Consider the following 24322-nt stretch of genomic DNA (forward strand, 5'->3'; position numbering starts at 1 on the left):
TGCTGTAAAACTGCCCCAATGGCTACATTGCTTGCATCGGTAATGACCAAGAATGGATCTCCCAAGACGTGATTTTCATAACAGGACGTGTAGTGACCAACCGTTGTAGGTCGCGGAAGGCCTACAAAGCTGCACCGGTCACAAAAATCTTTTGATGGCGTTCCCTAAGGCAATCCAGGAAGGTGTCCACGCAGCATCATAGCCTGGCTCAGATTAGAGGTTTGGGGTTTCTGTTTGAGCAGCTTTCTTTTACAGTTTTCGGTTCTTTCTTAGTGCAATCTTCAGCTCTCTTTAGCTTACATTCTCTCTCTAACCCTAATCTCTCTCTTCCTCTTTATGGTGCATACACATACGCCTCGCACAAAGGTTTAAAGAAGGTCTCGCTGCGATTACACAATCATTAACCGTTGCATGTTACAAGCCGAAAGGGAACAGAGGTAAAGGAAGGAGGGAATGGAGATGAGAAGAGAGAGTCAAGGAAATGCAAAGGGGGGGCGGGGGAGCGGGACTCCAAAGACCTGTAGCTCGAAAGGCCCAAGGGGAGTGGTGTACTCACAACCAACACCTCGCAGTTAAAGAGAGTTTCTTCTAGCCGCCCTTCCCTCAGTAGGGCCAGCGAATCAAGGGGTGTTGAACCTTCACTACGGCTACCTAACGGCAGGCCAAAAGGAACAAAATCATCTAATATAAAAGAAATACAAGGATTGTCCTCCCGATCAAGCGCCTTGAGATCCCCTCTTTCTATAAGCATATTTCATTACCATTTTCTCTAACTCATCTATACATACGCAAAACGAAGTGGGAGAGAGTGGGCACCCTTGCTTGACCTCAATGTCAATCAAGAAGGTCTCTAAGACTCCTTACATTTTGACCTGGCATGGTAAATGCTTAATATTGCGGTCACAGCAGAGAACTTTTAAGCCTACAGAAGAATAAATGGCCTATGAGATAGAATACAAATATTAGAGGAAGAGTCTAACAGCTTTTCCTGTTCACTGAAGGAAAAAGAAATGGTGCAATAGAAGTTAACCAGGCTGATTATGTCATCAACAGAAAATACAATGGAGAGATGTATGTCATCATCAGCCAATACAATGGATATGAGATTTATCCAACCCAGTGGAATGGCCACCTACTTGAATTCGAGTTCTTACTTCTTCTAAACTGAACCATACCCATAACTGGCAATTTCCTTCTCTCAGATCTCCAAAGCAAGATAAAAGCAGCATAAAACCCCAAAATTCTCAACACCTTAACAATGCCACATACCTTCGGAGCTTCTTGCACCGCCACCAATAAAGTCCATGGCTCTTGTATTCATGGCACCAAACTTAACATCCTTGCAGGATTCATATAATAACATGCCATATTCCTCTGTCACAAAGAAATCAATCCCTGTAACAACTAAACTGTTTGTTGCCTGTAAATCCCAGGTAAAATAAACAAAGAGTAAATGCATATGCCAATATGAGGCTTAAAAAACAAATGCCCACAAGCTATAATGCAATTCACAACAAGTGCTGATTGAATGTTCATTACTTTGTTTGAAATGGCCCTAAGTTGCTTTAAACATGAAAGAAGATCGATTAAACTTAAGAATAATATAGAGCCATGAATACCTCTTCCACAGTAGTGACATTGATGAAAGAACCTTGGTCTGGGGAACATGAAAGCTCACAAAATAGGTTCAGGAAATTCCGTAAGCAAGCAGGACAGCCAACAAGGAAAGGTACTGCCTGTAAAACATGCATAATTAAAGGAGTTGAGTATGGCTTCATTGTTCACGGAATTGAACTGCCCTACAAATTTGCTATAGCAGAGGATGCAAAGCCAAAAAAGAGAACGAAAGAGAAGGAAACCTAAAGACATTACATGGCAATGACTATCCTCTTTATTAATTACAAAGACATTCTCGTTCTCAAGAACAAAAGATTCCCCTGCCACTAAACAATACAATTAATATAGACCTATAAAAACCAACTAGGTCACAAATCCTGTTTCAGGAGTCCGAGAAAGTAAATGAATGAAACAAAATCTTCTCAATGCCCATAAAAATACCCAACAGATCTATGACACAAAACAGGCAAAGCTGATGATATGATCTTTTGTTGCAGCTCTGAGTAGCTAATATTGGAAAAAATATATCTTTTTTAAACTTCCCACTACCAGGGAAGCTAGGAGTGAAACTTTCTAGGGAGGAGCCACAAGGGAGGTCACGTGCTTTGCATCAGCATTCCATGGATATTAATTGTGACATCCGTAGCATTGGATTTGTCGTAGTTTTCTGAGTAGTACTTAGTTGTGTGCCTGTCCTTTTTATCCTTATGAGAGGATCTAGCATACATTCACTTCTCATTGAGGGATGGTGGTCAACTATGTTGATCTTCACGTTGCACCTATTCATGATCATCCTTTTTAGGACCCGCCTTCTTAGCAGTTTCATTGTAACGTTTCAGGGTTATTGACTAAAGTGTCAATGCGTTCCCTCTTGGACAATTTGATTATGAGAGGGGCGGCCATGTACATCGGCATCAAGGAAAGTAATTTATTATTGGTCTTGTGAAGGAACAGATTTACACGTGTGCAATGCATGCAGAATTTTGACGCTGATTGCAAGGTGGTAGAGAGAATGCTACGTGAGATTCACAATGAAGGACGATACAACTTCATTAATGTCCACTAAGATCACTAAAGTTCCATCTTTCCATTTGACTGATCCTTAGCCTATGACCCATGCATCTACCATTTTAATGCATTGTAATGCACCCTTCCCTTTCCTATTGCCCCTAGGCCCTAGACACGTGGGTGCATATCTTTTTTAATAAATTAAGTGTTATGTGTCCAAATTTGATGCCATCTGAATCAGTGGCTGCAACTCGACAAGCCCTACCTACTTAGATGGTCAACCACCATGACAATATCGGTCGGTGCCCATCATAAATACAAGAACATGTTGCACCATCAGATTGGCACATCATTGTAATACTATTCTAATGTCTATAATTAACAAAATGGACATTTCCTTGTGATGACACTCCCTCCTGCTTGAATGAGCAGAAGTCATCTTCTGGATTATCTCTTATCTCTTTCCCTTGCGTACGCTTTCTCTTTTACTTCTACATTTGCACCACCTCTTCATAATCTATAAGTATTCTTCTCTTGATATACACAATCTCTTCTGAATCAGAATTTACATCTCATCTTCAAGCTCTGGTTCCTCTTGATGTTTTTTGTTTTGAGAACCGGCTTTTTTGTGTGAGGCACTTACACCCACCAGACATCTCATGGAGAACTCTTTCCCCCCACCTTATGTATTCAGTGCCACCTCAATTTCAAAAATGTAGAAGTATCACTATAGTACCTCTTCATGCTCAGATGACATACATTCTTCATGTGCCAATTAATTGGTAATCTCAACTCTTATGCTCAAAACCCTCTTCTGAATACCATGCTGCTGAAATCTCTTTTTAAAAAACTTCTCAATCACTTGTAACAACAAAAATCTGAATTTGTACGATTGGATATGTTCTAGTCTTACATACACACACACACACACACACACACACACACACACATATATATATGTATATGTGTGTATACATATATATATATATATATATACATATACATATATATATATGTGTGTGTGTGTGTGTGTGTGTGTGTACATACATACATACATACATACATACATACATACATACATACATATATATATATATATATATATATATACACACCTTTGTAAGACTAGAATAAGTCCAATCATACATATACATATATATACATATACATATACATATATATGTATATGTACATATACATATACATATACATATATATAAGACACATATACATATGTATATATACATATATATACATACATACATACATATGTATGTATGTATGTATGTATGTATAAACTAGTTAGTAGTAAAACATTCTCTCACCCAAATGTGTTATTGAAGTAGGTAAACATTGGCTATAGATGATTTTGAAATGGAGAACTACTTAGTCTATTTAATCTTTCCTTCTACAGATCATCAATCTATTTTTCTAGCTGTACTATTTCTGTCCTATTCATCCTATAAGAAGCCCTACATGGAGGAGAAAATAATTTATTATCTATGCGTTATCTACAATGAATATACTATTCTCTATCCATCTCACAAATCCATACACCTACCAAAGGTGTTGGCTGAATGGATAACATTCACTCTTGGTTCGATAGTCGCCACAAGTTTTTGGGATGAGGAGATAGAAGCCTCACCCTCCTGCTTGGATGCTTTAGTCTTCCCTTTATAGAATTGGTCTTGGCAATTTTAGCCAATAGAATAGGACATTTATGCCATGCATGCCTTGGCTTATGTTTCTTACATCCGAAACATTTACCTTCCTTAATCAGTCTCTTCTTTTCTTCATCAGACATGGAAGGAAATGATACCCACCCAGGACTTGATTGGTTGTTTACATTTTGTACAATAGCCTTTCCCTTTTCGTTATTGAAGGATTCATGAGGATTCAACTTCCTCTCTGCTATTTCAGCCAGTTTAGTGAGGTCTCTTGGGTTGAACATTTCAACCGCAAACCTTTTCGGGCTTAGGGATGCTAAATATGTATTTCTTCTATCTTCCTCACTCACTCTTTTCAAGTAACTTGAAAGAGAGTTTCCAAAACCTAGCTGTAAATACAGCAATACTCTAATTGTCGAATCGCCTAAACCTTTCCAAATGGAAGGTTGAATCCTCTTCATGCCTTGAAAGTGGCTTTTTGATGCTCCACAAACTTAGCCCATTCAAGGATAGGCTCTCTTCCCACTTGTTACAAAGACCACCAAATCAAAGCATCCTTTTGTAGATGCAATGTGGCAAGCTTCTCTTGATCAGGCTTGCCTTGGTGGACAAAATACAGCTCAAAATGGCGAATCCAATTAAGAATTTTATCAGCCTCCCTTGCTCCATCATATTTAGGGATATCAAATCTCTCTCTGTTTGAAGCTTGATACTTTTCGAAGGAGTATTCAAATCTGCATCTCCACAATTTAGCACTCTCTTAGTCCCTAGTTTTGTCATTATAGACTCCTCACTCATGTTGCTAAGTTGAGAAATAAGCTTAGACTCTACTTTTCTTCTTCTCGCATTTGGATGATAATCCATGTGAAAGGGATTTTGAGCGAAGGGTGTAAACTCATCACCTTGCTCTTGGATGGATTCATTTCTCCTCTCGTTTCCAAAGGAGAACTCTCTATCAAGTTTCTAGGAAGGATGAAGGTAATTCTATTAGTGGGTTATCGAAGTCTCACATAATCTATCCTCTTTAGGAGGAGGTGATGGTGTTCTTTCCCTCTCTTCTTCTAGGAATGGAGAGAATGAGACTAGTTCCTTATTATACCTCCCTTCCCCTTCCATTCCTTCCTTTTTCTTTTTTTTGAAGGAAATAACTTGCTGTAATTTCAAAATAGAGGTTTATTTTACAACAAAAGTCAAAGGTTATAGGGTTAGTGGTACTTATCCGACTCCCACTTCATTTGGATCGAAAAACAACCTGAAATGAACTCTTCTTCCTTCTCTTTTGGGCTCATCTTCTTTTATGCTGTAAACTAGTGCATTCACTTTGGGCTGCCTAATTTGAGTGAATCCCTCAAGACCGTTATAGGGGGTACTTGGTGGGTAGATCACCCCTTAAAAACCTCATTCCAATCCGACATTTCGTTAGGGAGAACGCAGGGGTTTTAAGGGTGCATTTTAGGGGGGGGTTCAGGACACCCTGTTCCCTGTCCAAAGAGCGCCCCCCAACCCCCCCCCCCCAAAAAAAAAAAAGGGAAGAAGAAATCCATTACCCCAGAACCTCCAAATTTCAAGGCTGTGTGTGCAGAGATTCAAAAGTTCACTTTGAAATCTCAGATTTCAGGTTTCAGGAACTCGATTTGCAGACATCAAAATTCCAGTTTGGGATCTCAGAATTTTGAAACTCGGGATCTCAGATTCCGGGATAACTAAGCGCATGGAAAACCTCCCTGTTTGGCATGCCCTACTCGGGGTTGCTATGCGCCTCTTGCTGTCCGTACAGCTTCTCCTCTAACGTCACCTTCCGCTCACGTAGGTCCCTCTTTACATGGGCTCTTCACGTTGTCCTCACACAAACCAACCAGGCCTAGAATCTCTGCCTGTACAGGAGCCTCCTTTTCTCTCCTTGCTTCCGTCGCTACGGTGAATCATCACCGATCTGATACCAAATGTGGATGAACAGATTTACAAGAATGCAAATGTGTGCAATGCATGCAGAATTTTCGATGCTGATTGGGCCCTTCAATGGGGGAAGGGTGCCCTCGTGAGAGTACTTATTTTTGTATTGACCTATATGCAAGGTAGGAGAGAGATGGCGGATGAATGCAAGGTGATAGAGAGAATGATACGTGAGATTCACAATAAAGGGGGATATCCCTTCATTAATGTCCCTCGAGATCACTCAAGTTCCATCTTCCCATTTAGACCTACCCTTAGCCTATGACCCATGCATCTACCATTTTAATGCACTATAATGCACCTTTCTCTTTCCTATTGCTCCTGGACACATGGGTGCACAACTTTATTAATAAAATAATTGTTACATGCCCAAATTTGGTGCTCAATAGGCCCTATCTACTCGGATGATCCACCACCATAACAATATTCGGTGTCCATCATGAATACAAATACATGTTGCAATACCAAATTGGAACATCGTTGTGAAAAATGTTCTAATATCTATAATTAACAAAATGGTCATTTTCCTTGTCATGACACATCTTTAGTACAATAGCGACTCTTCAAACACCTATACAAAAACAATAAATTCTTTTAATAGGTAGAACATAGTTTAAGAAGTAGAGCTCAATTTCATGATGTGTTTATCACAATGGTTATTGTCCAAGCAGAGTAATCTCAAAAGAAACATCAATTATCAAATACCTTCAATTATCAGCCCAAAATGTCCATCTGTTTACCAGACACCCTCATGTATTGGTAAACTGCCTTATTGATTTATTCTTTCCTTGTCCTAGTGAGGAATCAACAAGATTGCCACTAGGATAGACCAGCTTCAAAGACACTTATTCACAATAGAACTTAAGAGAGGAAGACACTCAAACAGAATGAGCTGCGGGACTTCATCTTAGGAAAGCTATCAATGAATTTGTTGAAAGAATTAGGAAAAACTTTGAGGGGCACAATGCCGAGGCTTGAAATCACCTCAAAAGTATGTTGAAGTTGGAATCTCAATGCATAAAAGATGATATGTACAATAAGAATTAATTCTCCTCACCAGAGGTGGGAAGTGGCCAATGGAGGAAAACTAGTTAAGAAGAGAGGATCTGTAAGCTACACACCAGAGTAACGATGGAACTGAAGCTTTATTGCAGCAACCATGGCCATATTAGAGTGATATTTGACATCCGAAATTTGCAGCCTCTTAATCTCTACAATTTGTTTGAATTGTCACAAGAAACTTGGGCATTGTAAACTAGAAGCACATGAAGGAATTATGGAGTTAGAAAATAAGTAGTGTGAGTGGTGATTTCACCATTGGGATGCAGTTCCATAATCATGCATAGTTAGAGGTGGCCCTTACTGCCATCTCCTTTCCCTCCATTGTACCTACCTTGTGCTCTTCACTCTATCGCAGGGTTTTTTCGACCTCCCATTTGACGGGCCCTCTATGATCGGCCTCTGACGATCACCACAGGCATATATATATATTTGTATCTCCCTCCTTCTGCTCCATTTTTTTGTATCATCTGGAGATAGATACACATTTTTTGCACCAGGACTAGACACACCATCCTTCATAACTTTTTTGAAGAAACGGTTGGCCGGACCGTTTTGAGACCACCACCATTATGCTCATTGTACTAGTTATCTTTAGTCTCATAGACCTTCACAGTCTCCCGAAGACTTTAATAAAATTTCTTTCTTTCTTTCTTTCTATTCGCAAGAACCTTCATTATGGCACACATCCAACTTTAGCAAGTATTACACCTATATCAAAGCAAACATGTAGTGCCATTGGTTGGTACAAGTTCGTCATTAGAAAGCCACAACCATAGTAAGGGTTCCAACGATGTCATAACAAGTTGAAGCAGCTCGCATTCCAAAGGATCTGTTCCACATAGCCCCCCTAGCATCTAACACCCCAACCCAAGGCAGAAGTGGACAGAAAATAGCACGTCTTCTAAAGAAATCCATACGCCATGATAAGACAAACTATTTTTACAACTATATGAAATGGCCACACACATGCCAATTTACCATGCAGCCAGCTTATAAGCAAGCCTACATTCAAGAGATGCACCAAATTGTCACCTGCAACATTACCCCAAATCTATACATTCTCCTTGCAATTGCTATGTTTAGGAAGCACTTTGCACATCGTCTCATCTTGCATCTCTCTGTTGAAACCACACAATGCATCATATTGCACCAACAAGGAGGCTAGAAGCAACTTTAGCCCTTATGATTTTCAACATATTTAGAGGCTTCGAGAGCGAGAGAACACTTCCATTGGTTAGCTAAAGATATGAGTGCCACACTATATCTTGAACCGGAGGTTAAACGAATATTCCTTCTAGTCTACTTGGGTTCAGCAGGGCTAATAGGATGACACGCCGATTTTCCAAACCATAGGGCCCCTGTTTGGCAGAAACTCAACTCCAGTGTCACGAGGACGTGAAATTTTGGGACTTTTGATTTGCAACTCCCGTAATTTGCGCGCGAATGCCTTGAGCCTCCGGGGCGCGAGGGTCTGGCCATGGGGCACGACTTGGGGAATTAAAATTCCTAGTGGGCCCTTGGAAATAGTGAATGTGCGCCCAGTTTCTAGGCAATTAATTCCTAGGGCCAAAGTGTGCAACATGGGGGCCAAAAGAGTGGTGCAATTAAAAAACTACTTTTAGGGATCAAAAGAGTGGTGCAATTAAAAAAAACACTGCTTTTTGGAGCCTAGGGCTTTAAAAGGGGGGGCGAACCCTTCTTTTAGCTTCAGTTGGCCAAATCAGTTCCAGAGGAGCCAGTTCATCAGTTTGGAGCTGCCAGAGCCTGCCAGGTGCTACTAGAGTCAAATCGCTTTTTACCAGGAGGTTCCACAGCCTGCCATGGGAATTCGTTTTTACCCAGGGGCCAATTTCAGGTGATCCAGAGCCTGCCAGGGAAATTCTTTTTTACCCAGGGGCCAATTTTAGGTGATCCAGAGCCTGCCAAGGAAATTCATTTTTTAACCCACGGACCAGTTTCAAGTGATCCAGAGCCTGCTAGGGAAATTCGTTTTTACCTAAGGGCCAGTTTCAGGTGATCCAGGGCCTACTAGGAAAATTCGTTTTTACCCAAGGGCCAGTTCCAAGTGATCCAGGGCCTACTAGAGCAAATCACAATTGATCCAGGAGCTTGTGGCAGGTGGCGATTTCTGCCAGGGTGTCTCTTCTAGTTTGCAATTTGCTTTTGGGCTCTTCCAGGCTGTTCCAGGTGCCTGCGATTGGTTCTAGGGCTGTGCCAGGAGTTCTGGACTTGACCAGGCTGCTCCGGGTGAACTGCAACTTGATTTTTCAGGCTTTCAGGCTCTGCAGGAGATTTTGACTTGATTTCTGGAGCTTTCTGGGTATTGTGACTGGTTTTGGTAACTTTCTAGGTGTGGGTGTTCGCTTCTAAGCTACTCTTGGGGCTGTGCCAGAGTAGAATCAGCTTATCTCCACAAGATCTTGGTTTTCTGGCCAAGGTGACCTTTCTTCTGTGGATTCTAGGTACAAGAAGGCATGTCTTTGCTTGCTTTTGTTGTTCCCAGGTTGGTTGCTAGCTAGTTATTGCGTTTGGGTTTCTTTGCTTATGAAGAAGGGTTGATTTATGCTGTTGGGCAGTGGCCAGGGAGGCTATAGACTGTGGCAACCCGTTGGGAAGTGTTTGGTTGTTTGATTGCACCAGAGTTCAGCTGTTGAGGGCTTTGTCTTGCAGTTGTTCAGCCGTGTTTGGCTGGTTGGGCACTTGGATGTGCGATTGCAGGAGTGATTTAGACAGTGGATGCTATTGGGGTCTCTGTTGCTTACTTTGGTTGGCTGAGCATATAGGATTGTCTAGTGATTGGATGCCGTTCACCGTTTGAAGTTGAGCAGGGAATTACAGGGTGGGCTGGACAGGGAGTCTGCGGGCGTTGGTTTGCCTGTGGTGCAGCTTCCCAGAGACCTTTGTAATCAGCCGCTTGGCTTCAAATCAATGTTAAATAAACACCGCAAGGGGCGCCAACGTTTGGGGCCAATCGGTGTCTTGTTTCTGAGTAGGAGCGCTCTAGCGCCCCTGTGATTTGTTCTGTGGTGCATATTTACTTGTCTATTTACTGTGTATGCTGTATTTAAGTGGATCCTACCACCCTTTACCTTGTTGAGGCTGCTTTCAGTGGTTCCATTGCCGGGATCCACCTAGCTTCTTCAAGAGAGGAGCCTGTGGTTGGCTTGGTGCAAGTCCAGCAGACTAGGTGAAGAAGACAGCATACTATTCAGTAAATATGTCACACAGGGAGAGATCTGTGAGCCTTACTGAGGAGGAAGAGCAGATGTCTCGATCTCTTGGAGGTGACTAGGATGGAGGAGACGAGACCCGGGATGTTGCAAAGCATCAAGATGATCGGACGGATGAGAAGGATGTGAAACTATTCAAGGCATAGATGCAGAGTTTCATGAGTGCTTTTACACAGTTCACACAGGATCCTCGCTTCCAGAAGATGATGAACTCAGATGTGCAGCCAAAGAAAAGGAAGCCTGACGATGGGGATAGGGATGTTGAAGCTAACAAACGACCACATGTCACTTTTCAGGATCAGCCCTCTCAAATCCCCTATGGTCAGCAATAGTTTAATACGATTCCGGGGCCGACTCAAGGTAATAATTTTCAGTCCATGGTTTCTGGACAGCAAGGAGCTTTGGTAAACCTGGTTCAGCCAGGTTATTTTGGTGGTGGTTCAATGTTTCAGGCTATGGTCAGCCCACAGGCCCAATTTTCAGGTATGCCTGCTAGTCAAACAGTTGGATTTCAGCCTAGTTTACAGCCCATGGGACAGAACATGAAGTATGCAAATGTTGGATGCAGCCTACACAGGAGGGAATTTCACAGAGTCATCCAGGGAAGGGGGCATCACATTTTTCTCTCTGACATAAAGCGTTTTGCTTTATAATTTTTGCAAAATATAGGTCTTTATAATAACCACTCCAGAAAGGGATGGTATGATTAGGGAGGCCGAGGAAAGGGCTAGAAAGGGAAAAGCATTAGTCGGAGAGGAAACACATGAGGAGGTACAAACTGAAAATCAAGAGGATGATGTGGAAATGGAGGACATAGACTACAGTGATTATGGAATTCCGTATACAGAATTCCATAAACTTGAAACTCGAATGCAAAATACAGAAACACAACTAGGAGTTATCAATGAAACACTAAAAACCCTAGCTGAAGATTCTCAATCGGTATCTATTACTGAAAAATCACCGATTCCTCCTAATCAAGTTGAGAGGTCCACCTCTCAACTTAGAGAAATCTCGAACATTCTTAAGGACTTAAAATCGCCAATTTTCAATGGGGAAGAAAAGGAGCTAACAAAGATTTGATTAATACGTTCTTGCAAAAATGACGAGACTTCCACCGACTCAGGAATACACCTCCTCAAAATCAAGTCGTGGAAGCAAGTCTTTCCCTTGTAAATAAAGCCTATAAATGGTGGATGAGCCTCAGGGGGAGTGATAGAATTCCTAGATATTGGACTGAGTTTGAACAAGCCTTCCTAAAAGAGTTTTTACCGGAAAATGAATTAGAAAGAGCGTGGGAAACTTGGGACAATTGCACTATGGGTAAAAACACTCTAGTCCAGTACATAGCGAATTATAGGGAGGCAGTCCTTAAGCTAAAGGGAATTGATGAATTCCAAAAGATAAGGGGTTTCGTGAGAGGTCTCAAAGACACTTATAAGATTGAGGTGAAAAGAAATTCTCCAAAAACCTTTGAGGAAGCCATTAAGTATGCCCAAATATACGATGATACGACGGGGAAATTCAGAGTTGGAACTTCAGAGCAAACACGTTTTGTTCCAAAGTTCAATAAATTTTCCAATTTGAAAAGGAAGGGACACTTTAAGAAGGAGGTTCCTCGGGCACCACCTAAGAAACCTCAAACACAAAATTATCCTCTCTTGAAGAGAGAGGATTATAAAGGGACCAGGCAAGAAAATCTTTACTTCAAATGTTTGGGCAAAGACCATGCTGCTTGAAACTGCCCTAAAAATAAACCAGCGGGAGCTAAAGCCCCAAATAGACCTCCCCAAAGACAAGTGCATGCAGTGCAAGTGTTACCGCTTAATGGTACTGAAAAGTACACTGAGGTAGAGGTCTATCATGAGGATAGCACCCACATGTGCTATCTATCATCAGCAATGTGGCAGCCTACCTTTGGTCCTCATGATTTAATGAGGATGCATGGAAAAATTAAGGAGCAAAGAGTAAGAGTGATAGTCGATGATAGTGCAATGCATAATGTCTTGAACTACTCGTTAGTTAAGAAATTAAAATTGCCTGAGAGTCCTAGTGCCCATATATATGTGGTCTCTTTGGCAAAGGGCAGTGATAAAAAAGTTTGGGACACCATGATATATGGTGTAGAGGTGGATATTCAAGGCTATCAAGATGCCTTGGATTTCCAAATCATGCATCTCGACCGAACAGATGTAGTGCTTGGTCGAGAATGGCTATATAGTTTTGGGCATAGCTTACAGAGGAGTTATCTTAATAACTCCATTATGTTTGAAAAAGAGGGTAGAGTCTTCCAGATTCAAGGAGAACATGATGCGCCTAACTCTCCTCTTATTTGTTCGATGGAATTGAAACAACTACTACACCAAGAAGAATGCGAGGTATATTTTTGTGAACTTACTTTTATTGGTGATTTTATGTCTTCTGCATCAGAAAGAAGTAATGTTGTTTTTTATAATGTTAAAAAGTATAAATCTTCTTTCAATGATTTAATATTTGAATTTAAAGATGTTTCTCCGTCTGATTTACATGATGATTTACCTCGTGAGAGAGAAGTAGATCATAAAATAGATTTAATTCTTGGATCTACCCCTGTTTGTAAACCCCCATATAGGCTTAGTCAAACGGAGGAACGTGAGGTCGAAAGATAGTTAACGGAATATCTTAGGAAGGGCCGAATCCAAACAAGTAGCTCACCTTGGTCTACACCAGTTTTAATGGTAAAGAAAAAGGATGGTACTATGCGTTTATGCATAGATTACCGAGCACTAAATAAAATCACCATAAAAAATAAGTATCCTATGCCTCGCATTGATGAGCTCTTTGATCAATTGCAAGGGGCAAAATACTTTACTAAAATTGATTTAAGATTAGGCTCCACATGGAAATTGGATGAGGAGAGGAACTGAAGGTAGTTCACGAGAGGTATCAGGGGAGCTCACGGAATCCGTGGTTGGGAGGTAATTGCAGAAGAAGCCCTCTATGTCTGAGGTCACATAATACTGAGGTTTCAACAAAATGAGATTGCTATTTTTGTCATGAGGTTTCGACAAAAATAAGAATGCTATTTTTGCCATGAGGTTTCGGTAATATATGCATGTTATTCTTGTCATGAGGATTCGACAAGATGGAAATGCTCTTTTTTGTCATGTGGTTTCAACAAAAAGAGAATGGATTCCCCTAGACCTTGGTTCCGATTGCGCAATTCCTGGAAGTGGTCTATGTCATGCATTGTTGGCCACGATGTACGTGGTATACTAGTCACAGTGGTTGTACTAGTCGCTTGGTTTGCAATGCTATACGGATTTGTTATCTGCAGCTCTACAAATCGTATATGCATTGTTGGTGATCTGTTGGCGGCATGGTTGCCTCTCCACTCAAATTTGGATTTGATATCTCAGGTACTTCGGATGTTCATGATGTACCACTAGTGTGGGTCTGAAGAGATGGCCATAGGTGGGTAAAGCATGCATGAACTATCCCTCGGAAGTACATTCTGAGTAACTGTGCGTGCGCCCAGTTACTAGGCAATTAATTCCTGGGGACAAAGTGTGCAACAGGCCGGCCAAAAGAGTGATGCAATTAAAAAATTGCTTTTAGGAGCCAAAAGAGTGGTGCAATTATAAAAAACACTGCTTTTTGGAGCCTAGGGCTTTAAAAGGGGGGAGGGAGCCCTTCTTTTAGATTCAGTTGGCCAAATCAGTTCCAGAGGAGTCACATCATCAGTTAGGAGATGCCAGAGCCTGCCAGTCTAGAAATTTCGTTTTTACCCAGGGGCAATTTCAAGTGATCCAGACCCTGCCAGGGAAATTCGTTTTTACCTAGGGGCCAGTTTTCGATGATCCACGGCCTGCCAGGGAAATTAATTTTTACCCAGGGGCTAGTTCTAAGTGATCCAGGGCCTGCCAGAGCAAATCGCAATTGATCCAAGAGCTTGTAGCAGGTGGCGATTTCTGCCAAGGTGTCTATTCTAGTTTGCAATTTGCTTTTGGGCTCTTCCAAGCTGTTCCAGGTGCCTGCGATTGGTTCTAGGGTTGTTCCAGGAGTTCTCGACTTAACCAGGCTGCTCCGGGTGAATTGCAACTTGCTTTTTCAAGCTTTCAGACTCTACAGGAGATTTCGACCTGATTTCTGGAGCTTTTTGGGTGTTGTGACTGGTTTTGGTAACTTTCCAAGCGTGGGTGTTCACTTTTAAGCTGCTCTTGGGGCTGTGCCAGAGCAGAATCATCTTATCTCCACAGGATCTTGGTTTTCTAGCCAGGGTGACCTTTCTTCTGTGGATTCCAGGTAGAAGAAGGTTTGTCTTTGCTTGCTTTTGCCGTTCCCAGGTTGGTTGCTGGCTAGTTATTGCGTTTGGGTTTCTTTCCTCGCGAAGAAGGGTTGATTTATGCTGTTGGGCAGTGCCAGGGAGGCTATAGACTATGGCATGAAAAGATATGCACAATGCAGTGTGCAAATGTCCATAAGATCACGTGAGGGAGAGAGGGAGAGAGATTGAGCGAGATGTAGAAGGTGAAGCGTAACTGAATTCCACGCTCCAAATTTTCTATTACATGTATGTTTTGCACCTTAGACATTTATGACCTTAGTCTTAGACTCATTTAATCCACACCACTCTTGTACCTTATAAATTGGTACTCACATTGTTCCACACATTTATTAATGTCCTTACACATTGTGCACATTAGATTGACTTCATTAATTCTAACACTCCCCCTTAATGATCAATCTATTCTCTTTTACACCTAACACATTTCTGAATTTTTCAAACTTATCTCTCGCCAATGCTTTGGTGAGAATATCTGCTGCCTGCTCTTCAGTGGAACAATAAATCAGCTCTATTTCCTTTGCATGCACCTTCTCCCGCACAAAGTGATACTGGACTTCAATGTGCTTGGTGCGCACATGAAACACTGGGTTCTTTGCTATTTGAATACAACTTTGATTATCACAATAAATTGTTGTAGGATCATCCTGTTTCTTCATCATTTCATCCATTATTCTTCTCAGCCATAAAGCTTCACATGCAGCAGTCTTTGCTGCAATATATTCAGCCTCCGTTGATGACAAAGCAACGGTAGGTTGCTTCTTGCTTTTCCATGAAATTGCTCCACTCCCAATCATGAAGCAATAACCTGTGGTTGATCTTCTATCTTCCACACTTCCTACCCAATCTGAATCACAGTATCTATACAAAGTAAGATCACAAGCTGATACATATTCAATGCCATAGTTGAATGTACCTTTCAAGTACCGTAGTACTCTCTTTGCCGCCTTCAAATGTGACTCTTTAGGATCAGCCATGTATTGGCTGAGTACTATGACTGAAAATGAGAGATCCGGTCGTGTTATGGTTGCATAAATAAGGCTGCCCACAAGCTGCCTATATGTTGTACCGTCCACCTTCTTTCCATGCTCATTCGTTGTAAGCTTTTCATTCACTTCCATGGGCGTTGGTAGTGGCTTTGAATCCATCATTCTGATTTTTCAAGCAATTCCTTCACATACTTTGCTTGAGTAAGAAACAAACTGTTTTCATTCCTCCAAACCTCAATGCCTAAACAATAGTGAAGCTGGCCAAGATCTTTCATGTCAAATTCCTTTGAAAGACTCCTCTTGATCTTGTCAATGAGTGAGCTATTTGAACCTGTAATGACTAAGTCATCCACATACACGATCAGCAACAACATGTCTTCATTATAATGAAATACATACAGGTTTGGATCATTTTTACTTCTCTCAAAGCCATCAGAAAGTAGAAACTCATCTATTCTTAAATACCATGCACGTTACCATGCACGTGGAGCTTGCTTCAATCCATACAATGCCTTCTTGAGCTTGCAAACTTGCTCTTCTTTTCCTTTGACTTCAAAACCTCTTGGCTGCGTCACATACACTTCCTCCTCAAGAATGCCATTAAGAAAGGCACTCTTGACGTCCATTTGCTCAATCTCCCAATTGTTGTATGTTGCAAGTGCCAAAACAGTTCTGATTGTGTTCATCTTTGCCACAGGAGCAAAGGTCTCTTCATAGTCCACTCCTTGTTGTACATAACCTTTGGCAACCAATCTTGCCTTGTACTTCTCAAGAGTACCATCTGCCTTATACTTGATTTTGTACAACCATTTTGTGTCAATTGCTTTCTTCCCTTTAGGTAGATCAACAAGCGTCCATGTTTGGTTCGTAATGATGGAGTTATACTCCTCTTCCATTGCCTGTCTCCACGCTGCGTTTTGACTTGCTTCCTCATAAGTCTTTGGCTCTTCATTACTTAGCACTCGTGACATAAGTGCTAAATTGACACATGCTGAATTCTTTTGCTTCAACCTTTGACTTCTTCTTTCACCATCAACACTTGACTCAGGCTGCTGCGGTATTATACCTTCTTCTATGGTTTTGATGTACCATTTTGGAAGCTTCTTCACTTGCATAGGTGCTGGTTCACCTGCCAACTCACCTCCCCCATCAATGGAGGTCCTTTTGAGACTGTTTGGGACAGCAACTTCACTTTCTTTAGTGGCTGGTCTTTCTGGTCTTTTATCACTTTGCTGAATATCTTCCTCTAGTTGTGTACCTGTGTCTTCATCTACCTCATAGAATATGAGGGGGCCATCAACTTCCTTCAATTCTTCTTCATGGACAACAAACATATCTTCATCAAACTTCACATCCCGGCTGATTATTATCTTCCTATCAACAGGGTCAAATAACTTGTAGGCTTTGGAGTTAGAAGCATAACCAACAAAGATACACTTCTTAGATTTATCATCGAGCTTTTGTCTTCTTTCTTTAGGTACATATGCATAAGCATCACACCCAAATATCCTCAAATGAGATACATTAGGCTTGTAACCGGTATATACTTCATGAGGAGTTTTACCATCCAAAGCTTTTGTAGGTGCTCTATTTTGAAGGTACACTGCAGTATGAACAGCTTCTGCCCAAAATCTTGATCCCAAATTAGCATCCTTCAACATACTCCTTCCGCCCTCCACAAGGGTACGATTTTTTCTCTCAGCCACCCCATTTTGTTGTGAGCTATATGCGGTAGTCAATTGCCTAAAAATGCCATGCTCAATACAAAAGGAATCAAACCTTTCGGAGTTGAACTCGCCACCACGATCAGTCCTCAATCTTTTTATCTTCTCTCCTGTTTCATTCTCCACTTGTACTTTCCACTCTTTGTATACTTCAAATGCTTCTGACTTGTGCTTCAGAAAATACAGCCAACATCTCCTTGAGTAATCATCAATGAAGGAAAGAAAATATCTTGAACCACCCAATGAGGTTCTTTGGGATGGTCCCCACAAGTCACTGTGTATTAGTTCCAATTGCCTTTGAGCTCTCCATGAGCTTGCATGAGGAAAAGGTGTCCTTGAGTGCTTGCCGAGTATGCATGGCTCACACATTCTTGGAATTGCTTCAATAGGAGGTAAACCAATGACCAATTTTTTATCAAACAAATATTTTAAAGCATCAACATTAAGATGCCCATACCTTCGATGCCAAAGCTTAGTCACTTCACTCTTCTTTGCCATGAGAGCTTGCTGCACGCTCATTCCCATGAGCTTGTATAACCTATCTTCACTTCATACACCACAAGCCACTTCTTCTCCTTGCTTCTTGAGATCCTTTATGACAAAATGATCATTAAAAAATTCAACTGACATGTGCTGGCCTGTTATACAGCCAACACTCAAGAGATTCCTTGCAAGTTTGAGTATCCAACACATCTTTAAGTGTGCCTTGATCACCATTAGAAAGCTGTATTTGAACATCTCCATGTCCTTTAATCACTTGGGTGCTGTCATCACCTAAAACCACTTTACTTGGACTGTTTTCTTCCACATAATTGACAAACCAATCATTATGGCAAGTCATATGAGCTGTAGCACCGGAATCAACGTACCATTCACTCTTGAATTGTGACTGAGTTGAATCAGCCATTAACAAGAATTCTTCTCTGCTTTGTCCTTCATAATTGTGAGCATCTCTCTCCACATAATTGCTGTTTTGACTTCTTTGGTAGTTGGAGTAACCTCTCCCCCTACCTCTCATGTTTTGTGCATGTTGCTTAATTCTACATTCTGCTTCAATGTGACCATCCTTTCCACAATAAAAACAAGGTCCTTTACCTCTTGAGTTGGAGCTAAATCCTCCTCTTGAGCCACCTCTAAAATTGCCTCTTGCACTTCCTCTATAGTTGCCTCTTCCACGAGCATTGAATGGTCTTCTATCATTCCCAAAGTTACTTGATTCACCCATTTCTTCTTGGCTGGACTGATTTTGCCTCTCTTGATTCTTCCAATTGCTTCCTCTTCCACGGCCTCTCCATTGCTTATTTCTTACATTAAGGGCTTCATCTTTGCCTTTGACACTCCTTGTGCCGCTTCCTTGCCTTCGGAGCTCTTCTTGAAGTAGAAGAGCACTTAGTTCTTCATAAGTTGGAGTAGTCTCTCTTACCATCAAAGAGGTAGTTAATTGCTGCCATGGAGAGTTAGTTTCATGTGATGTAAGCCCATTAATTGCAATGCTTACCATATCAACATCACTTACCATTTCTTCAACGGAAAGTAGTTGATCACATATGTCCTTCAAACGTGTCAAGTAGCTTGTGATTGGCTCTCTTGACTCCCATTTGAATGAGTGCAATTTCTGTTTTAGGAAGAGCAACCTTGTTGTATTCACTGACTCAAACAAGCTTGACAAAGTAGTCCATGCTTCATCCGGCCATTGTGCTCCACTTATTTGTGGAATAATGTGTATTTCACATTCATATTGATGTAAACAAGAGCCCTTTATGCTCTCTTATCAAATTGCTCCCTTGCTTTCAATTCAGCTTCATACCTTTCATCTTCAGTGTCTCTTTGTTGACTTGTTGCCTTTTCAGCATACACCGGCTTCCTTACTTCAGGTCTCCCCTCTTTGCCTGAAGTTATGTCCCACAAATCCTTCATTTTGAGGATGTTCATCAATTTGAACTTCCATATAGGATAGTTCTTTCCATCAAGCTTCCCACTCTCACGTAGGAAAAGCATATCTGACTTTGTTTCTACCATTTCAACCTTAGGACAGCAAACAATTAAAGAAATGTATTCTCCACACAATTAGGGATTATATGGCCAGGAAAAGCATATCTGACTTTGTTTCTACCTAGGAAAAGCATATCTGACTTTGTTTCTACCATTTCAACCTTAGGACAGCAAACAATTAAAGAAAGGTATTCTCCACACAATTAGGGATTATATGGCCACCAACCACACAAAATATTGGGACAGCAATTACTGCTCACAATGAACCATCAATCTTACTCATATTTTAAATGACAAGTACATTACCATTGGCTGCAATTTTCCTTCACATTCAACTCTTCACTTTGCTGGTCACTTTTCTTTGCCTTCTCCTTCAATTGTGCCCTCTTCATGGGCTCACGAACAGGCTGGAAATTTTCCTTCCCTCAAGTCCCTTGACATTCATTTGTCCTTGGATGTTGGATAGCATCAATATGCTTCCCATTGGACACACAAACAGGTCCACAAACAAATTCGACACTTCACGCATGAAATGCCACACAATTGCTTCAACAAACAGCAGCAAATATCCATCTTCCATATCTCACACATGGCTGGGACTGTTTTCTCTTGACTTGGGCATCGTTTGCCTCAACTTTTGCCATCATTTCGGGACTCATCCACACGGCCATCATTCAAGCTTGCTTTGCACAACCTTGGGGCTGTGTTTTCTTCACCTCGAAAATTTCTCCGTTGGCCACCAAACTTCACGGAGAGGATGCTGAGGAGGTCTCCTACAGGGCTGAACAGGGGCGTTTTGAAAACGCCTAGATTTGAGAGTCTTTTTCCCAAAAAATCAGGATTTTCTTCATTTTGGGATGCTTCACTGCTTGCTGAAACTGGGCGCCTTGATTTTCTTCACTTTGGGGACTCCGATTTGCATATTCCGCTTCAAAAATGGTGCATCTTCATTGCTGGCCTAAATCTCCTTCCATTTGACTCATCATTTGATGGATTTGGCTTGATTCTTCGCAATGAAAGTGTCTCTTTTGGGGCTGCTTCACTTCAGATCTGATTTCTCCACATTTGTTCCATCAACTCTCACTCAAATTGGCTGAAAGTTACATCAATCCGTGTGTCTCCTTCTCCCGATCACGACTGCTCTAATACCATGAAAAGATATGCACATTGCAGTGTGCAAATGTCCACAAGATCACGTGAGGGAGAGAGGGAGAGAGATTGAGCGAGATGTAGAAAATGAAGCGTAACTGAATTCCACGCTCCAAATTTTCTATTACATGTATGTTTTGCACCTTAGACATTTATGACCTTAGTCTTAGACTCATTTAATCCACACCACTCTTGTACCTTATAAATTGGTACTCACATTGTTCCACACATTTATTAATGTCCTTGCACATTGTGCACATGAAAGGGGTAGGAGAGAGAGAGGAAAGAAAGGGAGAGATTGAAAGGGAGTAGGGGAGAGAGAGAGAGAGAGAGAGTGAGTGAGCATAGGCAGGAAGGAGTAAGGGAGAGTAGATAGGATTACATGTCACATCAAAAGGTGCGTACAAAGGTGTAGAGGTGGACTTATATAGTCTCCCTCTACTATATCTCCTTTTTACCCCCCTCTAGGCCTAAAAATCCCCTAAGCCAAATCAGGCCTAACCCTCACTAACTTGACCTGATCTTGGCCTTCATTACAACCATCCCCGCTCAATATAATTTTGCCCTCAAAATTGCAAGTGGTGGCTGGAAACAAAGGCTCCTTGCTGCTGCAAAACAGTGAAACACATGCCACCCGGGTCAAAAGGAAAAATAAGATAGTCCTTGTCCCATCAGTTGTGGCATCACCGGGGTCATGTAAGTGTTGATCTCACCTAGCATACTTGTCATGAAGAAGCTTGAAAAGCACATACAGATTGGCTCTCCCCAAGACAGCTATTTTGGGAACCTCTCCGTGCCTTGCTGCCCACTTGCATTCATTGTTTTGCCATATACCTTGTAAGGCAGCTTTGAGGAGTTGTTGTTGCATTGCATTTTTCAACTGCCCATATGCTAGGAACTGAAAATCATTCTCATTATAGCTGCTGTACTCAGGCTCTAACACTTCCAGCTGTGCTTGTGCTTCCTCAGCATTCCCAAGGATTTTCAGTGCTCACCTGTAAGGCCATCAGCTCTGGGCTGTATCGCTGTAATTTACTTCTAACCATGACACCCATGAGGTCTTTGAAACCTGCCCATGTGTAGGGCTTCCAAGATGAAGCCCTCAACTTTAACCAAGTGTGGGCATGGTGCATGCCATCATGAGGAGCCTTGCCCTCATCATCCATTGGATATAATCTGAAATATCCTTCCACAAAAATCTGTCCAGGCTGCATTCGAGGTGGCCTAGACTCTATGTAGAGCCTCATGTCTGATTCAGATTGAGGCCAAATCCTCTCATAGGCATTGGGCTGAAGCAAAGCTGAGAGATGAGTGCTAGAGGGACAGGCTCTCCCAAAAACATCAACATGAGGTTGGGTTGTGCCAAATGGCAGCAATGAAGATGGGCCTATATCCCCTGCACATAACTCTGGTGGAAATCTCTGGCTGAAATTTCCCATGGGTGAGATCATAGTGGGCTGCTCACTAATACGCAAGATGGAAGGATTTGGTTGGTTGTGTAGTAAATACTCTTACCGCCTGCCCACCCTACATCTTGTGTGGGGATGCAACAGAATCCACATGCATGAGTGTAACTTCGTGCTTTTCAGACAAGGATGTAGCATCATAGTGTCGTATGAGATCACCCTTCTCAGAAAGAAGCTGATTGCCTTTGTCCTATACGATACCCAGTGTGTGTTGTGGCAAGTTTGCCTCACCCCTAACTGTAGCTCTACCTTGGTCTCCTACCATCGCACCAGCATCTGGAAAATCTGCATTATCATGCTGCTGCGCACCCATGTACTGTTGGAAACAGTAGCTGTTTAGACCAATATGGTTGTGCAAGGGTTGCTTGCCATCATACACCTTCTCAAAAGTGTCATAACAGGCATCTTCTTCTGCTGTCCATTGCCATAACAGCCATCTTCTTTGTGCTATCCATTGTCTTCATAATTTGGGCTGTCATTTCGAGGTTGTACCATGTACTTGCAGCTTTTGTCGTTCCTACTAGTCATGAACGTATGCCAAAAATCTGCATGCTTGGCCTGGTTTCCATTCCTACCATTAAGTTCAGTCCCATTCCTACTAGTCATGAACGTATGCCTTCTGGTAGTATCCCAGAAATCTGCATGCTTGGCCTGGTTTCCATTCCTACCATTAAGTTCAGTCCCAGATGAATGCATCTCTATTGTGTGCTTCATAAACATGTCAGTTAAGTTGAGCAGCTCAAGATTGCCCTTTGAAAACTTTGTTCTCAAATTTTGAAAGTGCCATGTATGCCAATACATGGCAGCAATATTTATGACATGCTGCTCTTGCATTTACAGCACTCCTGCGAAATGCCTTCATTCCCCTATGGCTGGTAAGTATTGGAGGCAAAACTCCCACGTATACTCATTTAGTGAGCAATACTGAAGGGCATTATTCATGTACTGTACTGCTCCTGAATGTGTGGTGATGCAGCTTCAGGGATTAAACTGTCATGCATACCTTGCTCTTGCTGCACAATCTGCTTCTTAGTAGGTTTGCTTTGGCATCCTTTGTTATCATCACCATGGTCTTCAATATTTTCTTCCTTGATGGAGACCATCTGGATACTCACCTCCTCCTCAAAAACTTTGTCCTCAAAGTTTGCATGCCTAGACATGTCAAGTGCAAGTGCATCCACATCCTTACCTTGCTGGTCAACATCCGCATCTTGATTTCTATCACAGATTTGCTCAACATTGCTTTTCTCATCATCCGTCTTTGCAACCATTAGGCCTACTTCACTGTCACTGTTATGTAGGCTTCTGCCATCACGTGGGCTACTGTATTTATTTGAGCAGCTATTACCACAAAACCCTTTTGCATGTGCAGCTGTACCCGCCTGAAAACAACTAGAATCTTGTCCTGCATACAGAGCGAACTTCCATGGCTTTGAAGCATGACTTGGCTGTGTACTGGGGAGAGGCATAGCATGGCTGGGCTGCATAGCTTCTCTAGGCATCATAGCTCCAAGAGACTCTTTGGGTGGATTAATATCCTTCCCATTCCCATCTTTTTGGTGCATAGGAGGAAGCATGGGCTGCTTTCCCATCATACCCTTGGGTGCTCCTGAAATGATAGCATTTGGTTCTTGCTGTTCATAGCCATTTACGCTGCTGTTTTCATTAGAACATTTCTCCCCACAATATCCTTTAGTACTTGCAGCTGGAATCACTTGACAATTACCATAGTTTTGTCCTGCATCCAAAGGTATCATCCATGTCTCTAAAGCATTGTTACGCTGCATGTCAAGGAGTGGCATAACATGGCTGGACTGCATTACAAGCATTGGCCTGACTGCATTCTCCCCAAATGTTGGGTGTCTACTTTTATAGGCTTGAATAGCCTTTGGCATCATAGTTCCAACAACTCGCTGCTCTATGGCATTTGTGTCGCGACTGTTAGTATAGGACATCGCTGTCAAATCGAACAGTTGAATATGTGAGGTACAACCACCATCATATATATCCCGACCTTGCACGAAACAGGCATAGTGTAGTTCTGCTTGCAGACCACCTAAAGCATTGTTACGCTGCATGTCAAGGAGTGACATAACATGGCTGGACTGCATTACAAGCATTGGCCTGACTGCATTCTCCCC

General features: G+C 41.8%; 1 protein-coding gene across 2 annotated transcripts in view; it reads right to left on the minus strand.

The window, feature by feature from the left end:
* Nucleotides 1-24322, minus strand: part of LOC147899223 (uncharacterized) — a 182350-nt gene that overhangs the window by 124379 nt on the left and 33649 nt on the right. For both annotated transcript variants that reach the window (XM_087377635.1, XM_087377636.1), the window contains 2 exons: nt 1620-1736; nt 1270-1420 (listed from right to left, as the gene is read on the minus strand). In XM_087377635.1, the coding sequence (XP_087233761.1) occupies nt 1270-1420; nt 1620-1736 (268 nt within the window). The remainder of the gene's footprint in view (nt 1-1269; nt 1421-1619; nt 1737-24322) is intronic.

The sequence above is a fragment of the Dipteris shenzhenensis genome, chromosome 8 (genome assembly GCF_047967505.1).
Source record: "Dipteris shenzhenensis isolate YYH24624 ecotype China chromosome 8, Dip_SZ_1.0, whole genome shotgun sequence".
Lineage (NCBI taxonomy): Eukaryota > Viridiplantae > Streptophyta > Polypodiopsida > Gleicheniales > Dipteridaceae > Dipteris > Dipteris shenzhenensis.